At 32.6% G+C, this 15,000-nt stretch overlaps 1 protein-coding gene across 1 annotated transcript in view; it reads left to right on the top strand.

Moving 5' to 3' along the window:
* LOC145260122 (uncharacterized) overlaps nucleotides 1-15,000 on the top strand; it is a 56,873-nt gene that overhangs the window by 31,814 nt on the left and 10,059 nt on the right. The window contains exons 2-3 of the mRNA XM_080118005.1: nucleotides 6,611-6,652; nucleotides 7,667-7,867. Of these exons, the coding sequence (XP_079974131.1) occupies nucleotides 6,611-6,652; nucleotides 7,667-7,867 (243 nt within the window). The remainder of the gene's footprint in view (nucleotides 1-6,610; nucleotides 6,653-7,666; nucleotides 7,868-15,000) is intronic.

Genomic DNA, 15,000 nt, shown 5'->3' with positions numbered 1-15,000 from the left:
CCGTTTTCCTGCTTTCCAGCTGATTACAATATGGTTGTCTTCAAGTCTAACGTAAACAAGTTTTTGATGAGCCGTTCCATATAAGTTAACAAATTTACCAAATTTCCATTACTAACGATTACTATATTGTTCAATTTCTACCGTACACTCTTTAACCCTTATTTTTGAGTGGGGTCAAGGCCTTGATAAGTGGTGATGGCTACTTAAAAAAATAAAAAAGAATATAATCAAATTATATATATATAATTCCAGGTTAAGAATATTCAAAGATAAAAACTAATAAATTTAACAAGGTTAAAGTTCAGTAATGAATAAAGCCAGATATACTTTTGTATTTATGTTTATATAAGCATTTTTATATCGCTATACGATCATGACACCTGTTTACGTCAATAAGTTAAGTCTATTTAAATAGCTCGTCGCACGATGGAGCTTTTAATAAAGTCTAATCTTTAATGAATATGTTTATAAAAACATAAAACAAGTGTGTGTGTGTGTGTGTGTGTGTGTGTGTGTGTGTGTGTGTGTCTCTTAATTTTTATTAAAGAACGGAAGATTTTATGTTCGAGCTTAAGGGTGTCACACACGTCTTGATAATCTTCGCGAAATATCAGTCCCTAAATGGTTTGTGGCCGTTATTATTATTTTGCCTTTTATATTACATCTGTTGATGTTATTTTCTCTTTATTTACATTTTAATATCGTATTCATTAAAATATTTTTTATAGCTATTTGAGTTCAATTTTTATCCTTTTTTTTTAAATTTGAAGTTGCCTTTGTTTATTCGTTGTTAGCTTTTTAACTTGGAGTCGGCTTTTTTTTTAAATTTGGAGTTGACCTTAATTTGGTGTTCAAATCTTTATTTATTTCTTTTGAGGAAAGATTGTTAAGAATGTCCTTCTTTTAAGAATTTGTTGTCGTAAATTTTAGAAAGAAAGGAAAGGCTGCGTTTTATGCAAATTTAGACGTGCGTCACAGATGTGCGCGGGATTTTCCAAATGCGACGACGATTTACACAAAAGCCGTTTATTTAAAAAAAGAAAGAAGTAAAAAAGAAGAAAGAAAGAATAAAGAAGGGAATATCTAAGAAAAAGGAACGTGATGTAGATGAGATGGATGAGATAGATAGAAAGAGAGAGGGGGGGACGAACGGTAATGATGAGGTATAAAACTATAGGAAAACATATAACACAGCCGTTAGGAAAAAGGAATTAGTCAAAAAAAGCAAAATTAGGTTTCGGTTATTTGTTGGTAAAGGTACAGAATAGTGAACACACAAGAACTCGTAAAAAAATGGCGGGAAACATACTGCTTGGTTTGGTTGTTTTTTAAGGAAAACTGTTGTTTTTCTTGTTGGCGTTACAGTATATAGTTGAGAAGGGAAAGGAAACAAAAAATAACATCAATGTTTGGTGCGTTTTGGGTCAGGAAGCTGGTATTTTCAGACAACCTGATCTGATTGCACCAGATGTAAATAAGAGATAGTGAGAGAAAATTAAAATGGCAATTTATAAAAAAAAATAAAGAGAGGGCTGGGGGATATAATGATGAGAGGAAATTAGAATGGTTTTAAAAATGAGATTAAATGAGAGCGAAAGATATAAACAGAAAAATGATTGAAAGTAAAAATGATACATTGGAAATTAATACAAGGATTTGAATCAAAAGATTTATGTTTGGTATGATCGAAAAGTGTTACTTTCAAAATACACAAACATGAGCTGTCCACTATAGTAATGTGGAGCGGGTGTATAGTTACTAATGCATACACCTTTATATAAATCAGCCAGGCTCATACAAACACAACTAATTTTAAATTAATCATTCGTTAAAGGATGTATCAAATGAAACATTGTCAGGTAATCAGCTCCAATATATAAGAGGCTCAAGAGTTGAGAATTTAATATAACGAAGAGTTGGTTAGCCTGGCTCAAAACACAATTCGGTCAATTGACATGCTTTAAACTGAACGAGCTAACTGCAGTGAGCGAATGTCATCTCTCAACTCGGATCAAATTGACTTTTATAAAATGCTATCCATGTGATATGTTCCTAATAGGAATAATAATGGGTTGTGAGTTAATAGGAGATTATAGGGGGATAAAATAGAAAAGTCCCCGTCCAAATCTTTTTTCTGCGTATCTCACCCTTGTCTGAATCAAAATTAATGGCTATTATGGTGTACATTTTTAATAGAAAGACAGAGACAGAGAAAGAGAAAGAGAGGGGGAGGGAGAAAGAAAGAAAGAGAGAAAGAAAGAGACAGACAGAGAAAAAGCAAAGATATGTGACTAGCAGATCCACGCAAGAGCCAATGAGATCATTGAACCGCTGCAAGCTATCTTTGCTACTGCTGTGATCGGCTTTCGTTCGTTTATGTTACTCGTCCTTCAAGGACCAGTCAAAGGGAAAGAAATGTTTGTGGATGTCCGTTCTGTTTGTATGTTTGATTATCTTGCTTAGCTCGCGGGCAACAATTGACGTTATTTTCAGAGAGGAATCAGCGCATACAACACTTGGTCATTGAGCTTTTGCCAAACACAATATAAATTTAGGCGCTTTTTTATATACTTAATTGATTTCTCTCTGTATTAAATACTATTCTTAATAGATCGCCGCTGACTAATTTTAAGAATAGCACAAGCATTTATAAACAAATTACAACCAATTGGTACGATAGTTCGGATGAATTTTAAGATAATATACATCCCATTTTTTAACATTCGTAAAAGAACGAGATCGAATTCGAGTAGCCAAAAAGTATCTCTATAAAATAATTTTGGCTAGAAGCAAAGTGTAGTATCTGTTTTGATACTATACTTTATTATTTCTATCCTAAGTCATTGAATGAAGAAATATTTTTAGATCAAAGTAAGTATTATTTTTAATTTTTGTCCCAATCGAAAGTGCGCCTTTTCAGGGAGCTAGATTTTCTCCACATTAAAAAAACTAACGTGATCTAACTTTTACCTCGGAGGAAGATAATTAAATAAAAACTCCGTCCATTGAAGACGTGTTAGCATGTGGACCATTTTTTTAGGTAAAGTAATCGCTTACCCAGGCTAGAGGAAACTCGAGGATAAGAGTTAATGAGTGAACACCGTGATGAAAAATAATGGTGGAAATTGAGTAGAAATTGATTATTTACGAGGGCGGTTCAACGAACTTGTTAATCTTGAACTTGAAAACGACCACGTTGTAGTCTGCTGATGAACAGACCCGTCGCATTGTGTTCCAGAGACTGGCAGCTGTAGGAAAAAAGCTATGCGTATCGAATTTTCGCTTCGTTTTAGGTACAGATTTCTTCAAATATAATCCGGTACTCGTAGAAGGAATCATGTGAAGGTTGCCAACATCCAAACTGAAAATAATGCTGTGGAAGTGGTTATGACTTGAACACACCATGACGGCTTGTCACTCCACACCTGTGAGCTATTAAATATCTATAAAAAATAAGAATATAGTTTCGGATTTATTTTTTATAATTAGGACTACATAGACATAATTTTGTTGTGCTTTACTAATAAACAGTTATTAAAAACCTTGTAATGATTTTAATCAAAATTTATGTAAGGATTCTATACATAAGGTTTACTATTATTGTATCTTGATTTTAGTCTTCGTATTGAGACATAAACCTGGTACAAAACTGTTCTCTCCGAAGAGTTAATTTTACTATACTGGGACGGGTATACTTCTAGGTACATTATAATATATAATTCGATATTCAGATCGAAGTTTTCAAGAATTCTTTGTGGTTAACTTTCATATTCTCAACTAATCAAAGCTTTCAGATTTCATGAGAGTATCATTTTCACATGAGTTTGCCATGATCTGCCGCCAACTCGGTAATCCAGAGACTTGATCGTTTGCTAATTCGATGGATCCCAAAGCTAAACACATATTACTCAGTTATTTAATAGATGCATCCAAGTATCTATCTTTTCTTTCATTTTGGAGTATTTGTATTAAAGAATATGAACTGAAAAAAGAAAACAAAAAGAAAACAAAAAGAAAAAGCTAATCCTAGCAAGGAGACTAAACTGGTCAAAGTATACGCCCTTCTTCCCCCCCTCTCTCTCTCTCTCTCTCTCTCTCTCTCTCTCTCTCTCTCTCTCTCTCTCTCTCTCGGTCAATCATTCAATGTTTAAAATAGCATTTTCGTCGTTCTGTCATGCATAATTTTGTAAACAATATTTCCATTTCTAAACGCGTACATTGAATGTACTTATGGAAAAAATACATCTTGTTCATATGCTCAACAAATTATTCATATATTCGCTGGTTTATTCAGCTAAAGTCCAACTAAAAAGTCCATCCGTATAGGAAACTTCCACTTGCTTCATGAGTTTGCTCTAGATATGCAATTAGTGATAGTGCCGCAGCTTTCCTCTTTCAACACCCAAACGAATGTAAAACGAACACACTTACAAATGAAACGAAAACAAAAATCTTCATTTTTCATGTGCAACACCCACTTTATCAATATGTGACGTCGTCGGTGACGTCACGCCCCCTTTTTATTCATTTATTTATTTTTTATTTATTTATTTTTTAAGAACATCATCCTTTATGTGAACGATTTCATACATGTAAGGGACTCGCGGAAAAGTATAGTTTCATTAACGAGCGGATAGATGTGATTAGACACGAGTGTGTATTATATACATACACGCACTCATATATACATTTATGTATGTATATGTGCATGTTCATTAGTGAATGTATACGCATAACTGTATGTGTATATTTATTTCTCGTAGTGTATTTTTCGATGTACACATCATAGCGAATTCACGCGGAACTGTAAAAACAATCGTCCAAGCCTTCTTGAGATATGCACTCTATTTTCCTTCACCTTTTCGTTTAGGTCAATAACTTAATGCTGCTTTTCTTGCATATTTAACTTGCATCAACCTGGTGTTGTACCGGATATTTCCCAATCATGAAATCTGGACTGTGCTTAAGATAACATTGCAATACACTTATTGACCTTCAAACTCCACGTGTTCATGGCGTTTCATAAATAACAAGTATTGATTGATTGCAGGACGATCACAATTATTTTTATAATAGCATGTTTATAGTGAAAGTTAGTTTGAATTGAAAAACAAACAAAAAAATTAAATAAAAACGCCTAATCTGGAAATAATAGAAATTCATTTAACTTAATAAAATAAATTTAAAAAAAACAGTTTTCTTAAAACGCTGAAAGCGAGATATATAATCTACAGTGCATGGCTCAATTTATGCTTTCATTCAATATGATTTCTGTAAAAGTTAAATTAATCTTCTCGGGAACATTAAATTAAATTCAGGTCATTACAATTCTGTGGCAGTGTGCGCACACAATCAGACACAAACTGGTTGCATTATTTTATTTTATAGACATCGATGGAAAAATTTGACCTTTGACATACAACCCTTCATTATAAACCGATAAGATATTATACATTGGACAAAGTAGTAATCTTCCCTTTCTCCCTCTCTCTTTCTTCCTCCTTCTCTCTCTCTCTCTCTCTCTCTCTCTCTTGCTTTTCAAATCTCTCATCAATTATGTTTGGAAAAATCGAAAAGCTCTCGCTCCCTTCATCGACCCTTCATCTCAATGGACTTTGTCCAACTGTATTACCCGTTCTGTTCACGGACAATTTTACTCAACAATTTAATTGTATCACTTCCGAACACGAATTATACCGATCTTACCTGTTTACTTCAAGTCTCAAGAACGGTAAACATGCATTTATTATATTTTACTTATCTTGTTTATATATATATATATATATATATATATATATATATATATATATATATATATATATATATATATACGACGCCATGCACCTGGCAGCCGTGTTCTAAAATTCATAATAATTGATTAATTATTTTAATGTGAATTATTTACGTACAAATATATGAACATATTCACATATCTACCTTTATATAAATACATACATGGTTTATAATTCACATCTATATAATTCATGTATAACTACAGTATAAATATATATGTATACATACACACACACACACACACACACACACACATATATATATATATATATATATATATATATATATATATATATATATATATATAATTTTAAAATAGCATGTAGTCTTATTGAATTAAACAACAGCGATTCGTTTCTGTGTACATTGATACATTGTACGTCTGTGTACATTGATATTTCATTTAAATATACACATGTATATAATATATTTCCTATAGTGCACAATAGCTTATTAGTAGTATGGAAATATACTTATTGCAAGTAAGCTGCACGGAAATGTGTATGTTCCATTATCAAACGATATCATCAGACTAAATGCAAGGATTTTTTTTCTATCTACGTAATGTTTATTCTTATTTATACTTATACGACTTTATTTTTTATATTACTCTTTATATTGTTCTTAATGCATAGTAAGATTAAATATTTATGTCTATACGTATATTTGCATATATATATATGTGTGTATATATATGTATCTATATATATATATGTACATATATATATATATGTATGTATGTATAGATAGATAGATTAATAGATATGTGTGTGTGTTCTGTATATTCTAATAAAATGTCTATCTTGTATAATTGCAGATGGTATTCACAGTGCTGTTGTTCCCACGCGGATATGGCAAGGTAAGAAAGCATTATTAATACTTCAGTTTTTAATTAGTAACGAAATATCGAATTAAATGAATGTGGTCTATTACAATATACAAAAACAAAATACAAATCAATAAGTAATAGTTTTATTATTAATCTACCTGTCGAAATTCCGATATAGTCATCGACAGTCTGCTATGTTGTATCCCAGCTCTTCAGTGTGGCTAGATTGTCAATGATATTTTCTGTCAATTTCTATTTATTGCAGATAATTGTCCTCATCTTTTATTAGTTGAGGATAGTTGTCCGCAATAAATAGAAATTGATAAATAATACCCATCTCCATGAATTGCAATTAAAATAAGATATTTTTTGAGGTTGAGAGTACAATCGTGATACAAAACAATCCGATAGGGGCTGTTCTGTTAATTCATAAGAGGTTCACTCTTCCAAGCTTTATCTTAGTTTATTGCTCACAGTTTCAGGTCTCCCTGCTGAAACATGCTGACGTCGCTGCTCAAGCATTTCTGTGGTCATACCGCTCATATGCTAGTGTGCTGGCTTTTGAAAACCACACTTGACTCTTTGTATTAAACTGCCTGGCAAAAAGGTGTCTAGACAAACATGTATTATGTAGTTATCAGCTATTCCGCAATGCGCTCCACGGTGTCGTTAATTTTGTACAGCCTACCCTTGGCGTGTCTAGACATGACATCAAAAAGTTGGTTAAGTAAGTGAGACTAGCAAGAGTATTTTATTTATTTATTTGCAAAACATTTTATTTTTATGCCGTGATTATTCTACAAAAGATCATGTCTTTCCTATTTAGTTATCTCCTACACAGACACATTTGCAATGTTGGAAAACCCCAGCTTTCCCCAAATAGATACTTTGGATTGGAAGGAAAATAAAATTTACCTCAATCCAGAACATCTCCTTCATGTCACATCATAGATTAAATGTAGCGTAAGAACAGGTAATACACTTTATTCCTTCATTGTCGTTTATGATTCCGTTTTAATGTAATACGTTGTCTTTTATGTTTAGGTTCCCCGGCCGGATTAAATTCTTCTGTGAGTGCTTTCAGCAGTTGTCACCCGTCACTGTCTTCTCTGACATCGGTTGCCTGCAGTAAATCGTCATGTACGTTGGGTACTCAGGGTATCACCTGTGCGGGGTGCACGCCCCGAGGACCCAGCCTGTATGAAACACATCTCCAAGGAATGGTTCGGCACCCGTTTTTCTCTGGTAAGTTTTGTTGTATTTTCGAGGTATATATATATATATATATATATATATATATATATATATATATATATATATATATATATACGGAGTGTATATACGTTTGTATATCCGTGTCACAGTCATCTATATGACGTGTGTATAAACGGGTGTTCGTCTATGATCGTCTAACACTGTGATCGTCTTATCTAGTTTTTCTATTGTTCGTTCAATTGATGCGTGTATAACACTTACGACGGTGTTGATATATTAACAGACACAGTTTAACAACGAAGATGTAACATTTACAACAGAAAGGGACAAATGGCATAAAAAGTGAAAACTATTGATAAAAATGTCACAATGAGTCTATCAAAATCTTAGATACGATAAATAGATCTTTTTCCTAATTACAAAGAAAATAATATTTACATTTAACGTAGATATGGACTCTCCGCAAATCCCCTTCCCCTTCATAAAATTAAATTCTACCTTTAAAAGGTACTATTTCCATACAGCTATTTTAGATTCGGAATCAGAATAGGTAATTATATCGAAATCGGGTATTTAGAACAAGAATTGGTACCGGAATCGGGAAAAATATTGGAATCGTCTGGTCATTAATATCTTGAACCTATTTCTATTCTCTATTTGGATATATACTTGAATATCTCATTTTGCTCGCCGTTTTTATTTAATTTTTCGCTTAACTGTTCATTGTGAACACTGAAAAAATATATATCAATTTCAAACTTTTCCCTGAACATGAATATTTTTTCTTTATGAAAACATTTAATCGTATGGAAATATATTTTTTATAAATTTCTTTTAAATTAATGTTTTATGGGTTTCTTAAATCTGCTTAATAACTTTGAAAATCTTCAAAAATATTTGAAACCAACTTCTCTTATTTCAAGCGTAGGCTTGACCCTCTTACGATAAATGTATAATTTTTGAAAAAGTCAAACCTAAGGGATCTAAATCCTTATTTGAACGTAGTTTTTTAATATGCAAATAAATATGTTCAGCCTTAAATTGACTAGCCTTAAAGACTAGCTGCTGTTATATAAAAGGAACTTTGTCTGCGTGTGTAAGTTCCCTATTGACTCGGAAACGGTTGGGCCAATATTTTTTTTAATTTCATAGGAAGGTAGCTGATGTGTCTGGGAAGGTTGTTACGTAGATATGTATAGGAATGCGTCTGATAAATATCGAAAATCGATAATCGAAAAAATCCGATTAAAGAAGGAAATCTGATATTTATCAAAGTTAACGCTTTTATACAACCTAACATTACAAGTGCATTTGAGAAGTTTTATCACCGCACAAGTAGAAAAGGGCAGCCAGTAAAATCAACTGGAGATTCTTTTATAAAAATAGAGCACGTTCGAAATTAATGTTTCTTAGAGAACAATTGAACCATGATACTTGAATTTGTACGCTTAACTTGAATTCAAGTGATTATGTAAAAATAATTTCATAAAATCAACAGTTGGTTCTTTGATAAGACATAGTACGTTAACGTTTGCATATTAAACTTTAAACAAAGCAATTATTTGCAGACAATTTTATAAAATCGACAGAAAGATTCTCTACAGTGCAATATAGACTACAATGTATTGCGGGCACTGCGGGGAGGTATGTGAAGTTTTATTCCGGTGCACCGTAGTGAGCCCCCAACTATAGCAATCAATCAATCAATTTGATTAAAAAAATGGGCGTTTCATCGATTTCGGTGACAGTAAAATGGAGTGGGAACATTCGTTGATCTCATTCAATACCGGATAACGTCGTGTCTCCCCGCTAGTAAGTATATAAATTCTTGATGAACCACCTCATTACTAACGATTACTACGATATTATCCAATTGATTACTGTACACTCAATAACCCTTATTTTCGAGTGGCCCCTATATATGATAAAAGAAGCATTAATATAAGACAGAATAAAATGATGGACAATGCAAATTTACGCTTTTCATTAATAAATCAAAATTTTAAGAATACAATATCACGTGAAAGACAAAGAAAAAGACAGAAACCGCGCACGAGAGATATAGAGATCTTATCAGTCTCCATAATGTCCGATAGTTTTATTTGCAAACAATGTGTCAGTAATTTTTTGCCTTTATTATTCTTATCAATCAATATTTAGTTGCAATCTTTATTATTTTAGTTGACATTTATCTTGTAAGAATAGATAAACCAGGCGGCTTACTATTAAACTATTCACGTCATTAGTTTTAGTATATGGAAACAATCCCCGACAAGGCATGAAACCACTTGCAAGAAGCTAAAAGTACTATTAATTCATGATCCAGAATCAACTAAAGATAAGTATTAGATGGATAGATTTCGATCCAGGAAACAATTCTTTCCCCTTTGTCAGAAACATCGCTCATGGAATGTGAAGACTAAAGAACACAATAAAGAAAAAGAGAATTCGCTGGGGTCACATATTTCTACAAATAATTCTGGAAAAGCGATACGCTTAACTTTAAGCGTACACTTCACAGCCTTACGCATATTGCTTGCTTGTCTTTCTTCTTCCTTGACCAAGCAGTCACGCCTACTATTAAGCTGTCAATTGGCTTCCACACACGCTGCATGACGATTTAATGCGGAATGATTGAAGTGTTTTTCGAGTGATGTCAGTGTCTACGTACAGGTGAGTGTCTGCGTCTGTGTCTGCGTCTGTGTCTGCGTCTGTGTGTGCGTGTGTGTGCGTGTGTGTGCGTGCGTGTGTGTGAGAGAGAGAGAGAGAGAGATGGTTATGAAAAAGTGTCTGTGAGCAATGGTTAAAAAAAGAGGAAACTAATTATGGCCGAATGGAGAATTAATGAATGATTTTGTTGGTTGATTGTGTTTTACCGCATATCCATATTTGTTGCGTTCCACAAGAGGACAGTGAAAGTCATAAAGTCGGTTTTTAATGTACAGGGATCCAGCTCCTCCTAAGTAGGTTACTCTGGATTGGAACAAAAATAAAAGTTGTCTCAGTGTATACAGATTTATCCTTCACTTACCGAGGGCAGAAACGATAAAGTGTAGTATCAGAACGGGTACTACACTTTGCATTATTTATTTGCAAAAATATTTTTTCAATTACCTTTAAAACAAATTAGGCACAAGGCCATCAAAATTGTAGGGAACAGATGCAAGTGAGCATCCTTGTTCTAAAGTGATTTTTCTCGATTAGATTTTATTTACCACCACTTTCAAAGGTTAAACGCAATATCAGGTGTGTGCTTAATGAAGGTGTTTCCGCGGAATGAATAGGATTCGAACTTGGCGTACTCAGGTTTTCAGTCCATGTCATTAACCACTTAACCACCATTTCTAGTTTCAATTCGTCGAACGGATTAAATTTTTTACCCTGAAAACCTTATTTATTAACATTACTGTGTTCCAGGAAAGAAACTCTGCTCGTGAAATTTTCTAGTTTTGGGCACAGATAGGGAGTGTGAACGGTTGTTTCAGCTAGGCGCTTGTTATGAACGGTTTACGGGGAGGGGCCATAGATTGGAGCTCACTCGAACACCTACCATAAAAGTATCGATAGAGCAAAAATAGAATGTCTCTTCTCGTTTTTCTTTCAATGCGTTTTTTCATACATGAAAAAGGTTTAATATCCTGTAAACCGTATGAACACTCACACATATATATATACATACACACATATATATATAGGCGGCGAACTTTAAATTTACAACTCTATTTTCTTTAATTGCAGATTTGGCAACTATCGGTTATTTTGAGTTTAGCTTGGTTTGGCAATTCATCATTTAGAGACTGATACCTGAACAGTGTTAGCAAATTGCGAATAACATAATCAATTTACCGAGAGAAACATTTGATGAACGAATAATTTCACGAAATGGGTCTGCCAACTAGCCACCTTGTTCGTGCGATTTAACTACATTAGATTTTTTTTTTTTTTTGAGGATGTGTAAAGCCGCATGTTCACATTAATAAACCAGACACAATAGACCACTTGGAAGATAATGTTCGAAATGGTGTCACCGAAAAACACCGTTACTTAATGCGTACATTTTGTGGCAATTGAATCTCAAGATGACGTCATATACGCGTGAGGCGCGGGGCCACATGCCTGAAATTGCGTATAAATTATAAATTCAAAAAAATTAATCCTTGGAATAAACCACATATTTGAATAATAAATATAATTTTCTGTGATTTATTTTAATTTAAAGTTTTCCACCACTACAAAAACACCTAATATATAAGGCCCTTCAATTCAGGTGGGGAGGCTTTGGTACTGTGTTATTCGGGGGGGGGGGGCTTCATAATATACCTTGGTAAGATAGTTAGAAAGAAATCCAACACAATACTCAATTATTAAAATACAATTTTGCAAAATTAAAACATTAAATACAAACAAATTATTTATTAATATATGGCGTTCCATCATTATTTTTATGAATTATTATATTAATCAAAATTATTACTATTATTATTAACAATTCTATTTTGTTTTTGTGACTAGTTTTGTGATTTCGTGACATTATCAGAGGTTTATTATTATTATTATTATTATTATTATTATCATCATCATCATCATCATCATCATCATCATCATCATCATCATTATTATTATTATTATTATTATTATTATTATTATCTGTACCTCTAATCATTTTTTATTTTTATAAGACATTTAATTTTGATTGATCATTAACCCTAACCCTAACCCTAACCATACTCCCATAACTGCCGTTTTTGTTTGCACTTTTATTCGTCGTCTTTGCACTATTTTTGCTGTTTAATCTTTCGTGTCATTTCTCACATTCCTTCGTTAATATTCTAATCTTTCAATTATATTTATTCATTTTTTATTTCTTCCTTCATTTTCCTTCGTTTATTCATTCGTTTCTATTTAGCCTTCGTCCACTCATTAATATTTTGTGTCTTCTCATTTTCATTCATTTTTTTTATTCTTGCTTTTATTCATTTTTTCCTTTAATCCAACTCGTTTCGTTCATTTCCCTTTCTTATATTTTTTCCTTTTTATGCATTCGTTTAATTTTATTCATTCACTTTTACATTTTATGTTTTTTTTTCTTTCATTCATTGTTTTTCATTGTATGTTTCTGTTTTCTTTCATTCATGTATTTAATTTAGCGTCGGTTTTTCTTTTCTTTTTTCTTTGCGCTAACATTCTCTTTAATTAATTAATTAATTAATTTTTCTGTATTGCCACTTTATTTTATTCTTTCGTTTCCTTTTCTTTGGACCTAATGTTTCTTCTTTTCTTTTCCCATTATGATTTTATCTATATTTTTCTTTTAGTATGCCTTTCAATCTATCTGTTCCACTTTTTCTTTGAAATTATTTGGTTAATCTGGTTAATTTTTTGGTATGGACCTTCGTTTTGATAAAATGCAGCGAACTAAGTAATTTGGTATCCGTCCGTAGGATTAATAGGAATCAATAGAGATTAGCCACCACAATGCCACATGTAATCTAAAAGTTTTCTCCGAAAATAAATAACATATTTGGATTAAATTTTTGTATAGACCTTTGTAATGATAAGTTAAAGTAAACTAAGTATTATGACATCCGTTCGATGCACAATTATGAATTAATAGAGATTAATAGGAATTAATAGGGATTAATATTTAATGCAAAAATCAACACAAAGTTAACCATATTCAACAATCTATTGATTGTTGAATATGGTTAACTGGCATAAAACACTCATTCTGATTAAACGGCCTATAACTTTTGCTCGTTTCTAACGGGCAAAAAATCCCGTCATTTTCTCATTTTTCTTTCTTTTGCTTTCCTTTTTCTTTTATTTTATTTCCTAATTTCGCCGATTTTTTTAATTTTCTTCATTCTTTCATAATTTTTTTCCTTCTGTTTATTTTTGTTTTATTCCATTACACTTTCTCCTCTATATCTTTTTCGGCCATTTTTATTTTCTTTCGTGTCTCTTTTCATTTCCCCCCCCTCACCATCCTTAAATGATAAGCCAAGTCTGAATTTGTCACAATTACAATAGATAAACAAACAAATAAACCCAAAACAACAAAACAAAACAATACCCTTTCTGTCCCCCTAGTTTCAAAATGCCTCCTTGGCCACACGCACACAACACACCCTCCTCCTCCTCCTCTCCGGTCCATATCGGTGTTTGTTACCAAGTGTCATCCTCTGGATTGTCGCCGTCTTCTTCCTCATCACTCGCCAGCCGTTGTCATCCCTTCTTATCCAGTAATGTCATCTCCTCCTTTTCCTTTTCCAATTTCCCGAAGACGATTAACGACAGCCACAAGAACGGAAACCGGAAGGAAGAGAGAGAGAAAGGGAGGGGGAGAGCGTGAGAGAGAGACAGACAGACAGACAGACAGAGACAGAGACAGAGAGAGAGATGTATGATAAAGAAGAGGACTACACTTTAAAAATAACATCAGCCTGCGCCATTTTCAAACGCTATTACAACGCCGTTTTGGCCCTTGTGATAATACCAAGGCTATTATTCTAATCTCCTCCTCGAAGGGGAAACGGGGAATGATGAGGAGATATGATATTTCGAAATGAATTTAAAAAAAAAAACAACTTCATTAGCGCTTGCTCAACCTTGCTTAATCACCCCGCCTAGTGCGATTGATTTCATCTCTTCAGCTGAAAGTTCCCGCAACAAACTCTCCCCATTAACAGTTCAAAAACAACAATAACTTTCTATACAATTAGAGGTAATTACAACTTTCTGCAACTAAAAGAGGATGGTTTAAGACATAGATATATCTCACGGACGACGATCGGCAATCAACTATATGGTTGTACTTTCAATTTCTGTATTGAAATGGGTGCTAATCTAGCCGCGCTAAAAAGCTGTGATACAGCGAAACAGTCTTCAGATGCATATATATATATATATATATATATATATATATATATATATATATATATATATACATATATATATATATGTATATATATATATATATATATATATATATATATATATTTCATAATGTTTTCACGGATACAAAATTTAAATATTTCAATCAGGAAGGGAAGACTTTTATGATTCATATATATATATATATATATATATATATATATATATATATATATATATATATATATATATAACTTTCAAACATGAATCATAAAAGTCTTCCCTTCCTA

The sequence above is a fragment of the Euprymna scolopes genome, chromosome 3 (assembly GCF_053919585.1).
Source record: "Euprymna scolopes isolate OS-2025 chromosome 3, ASM5391958v1, whole genome shotgun sequence".
NCBI lineage: Eukaryota > Metazoa > Mollusca > Cephalopoda > Sepiida > Sepiolidae > Euprymna > Euprymna scolopes.
This window is presented reverse-complemented; position numbering and strand designations above follow the sequence as displayed.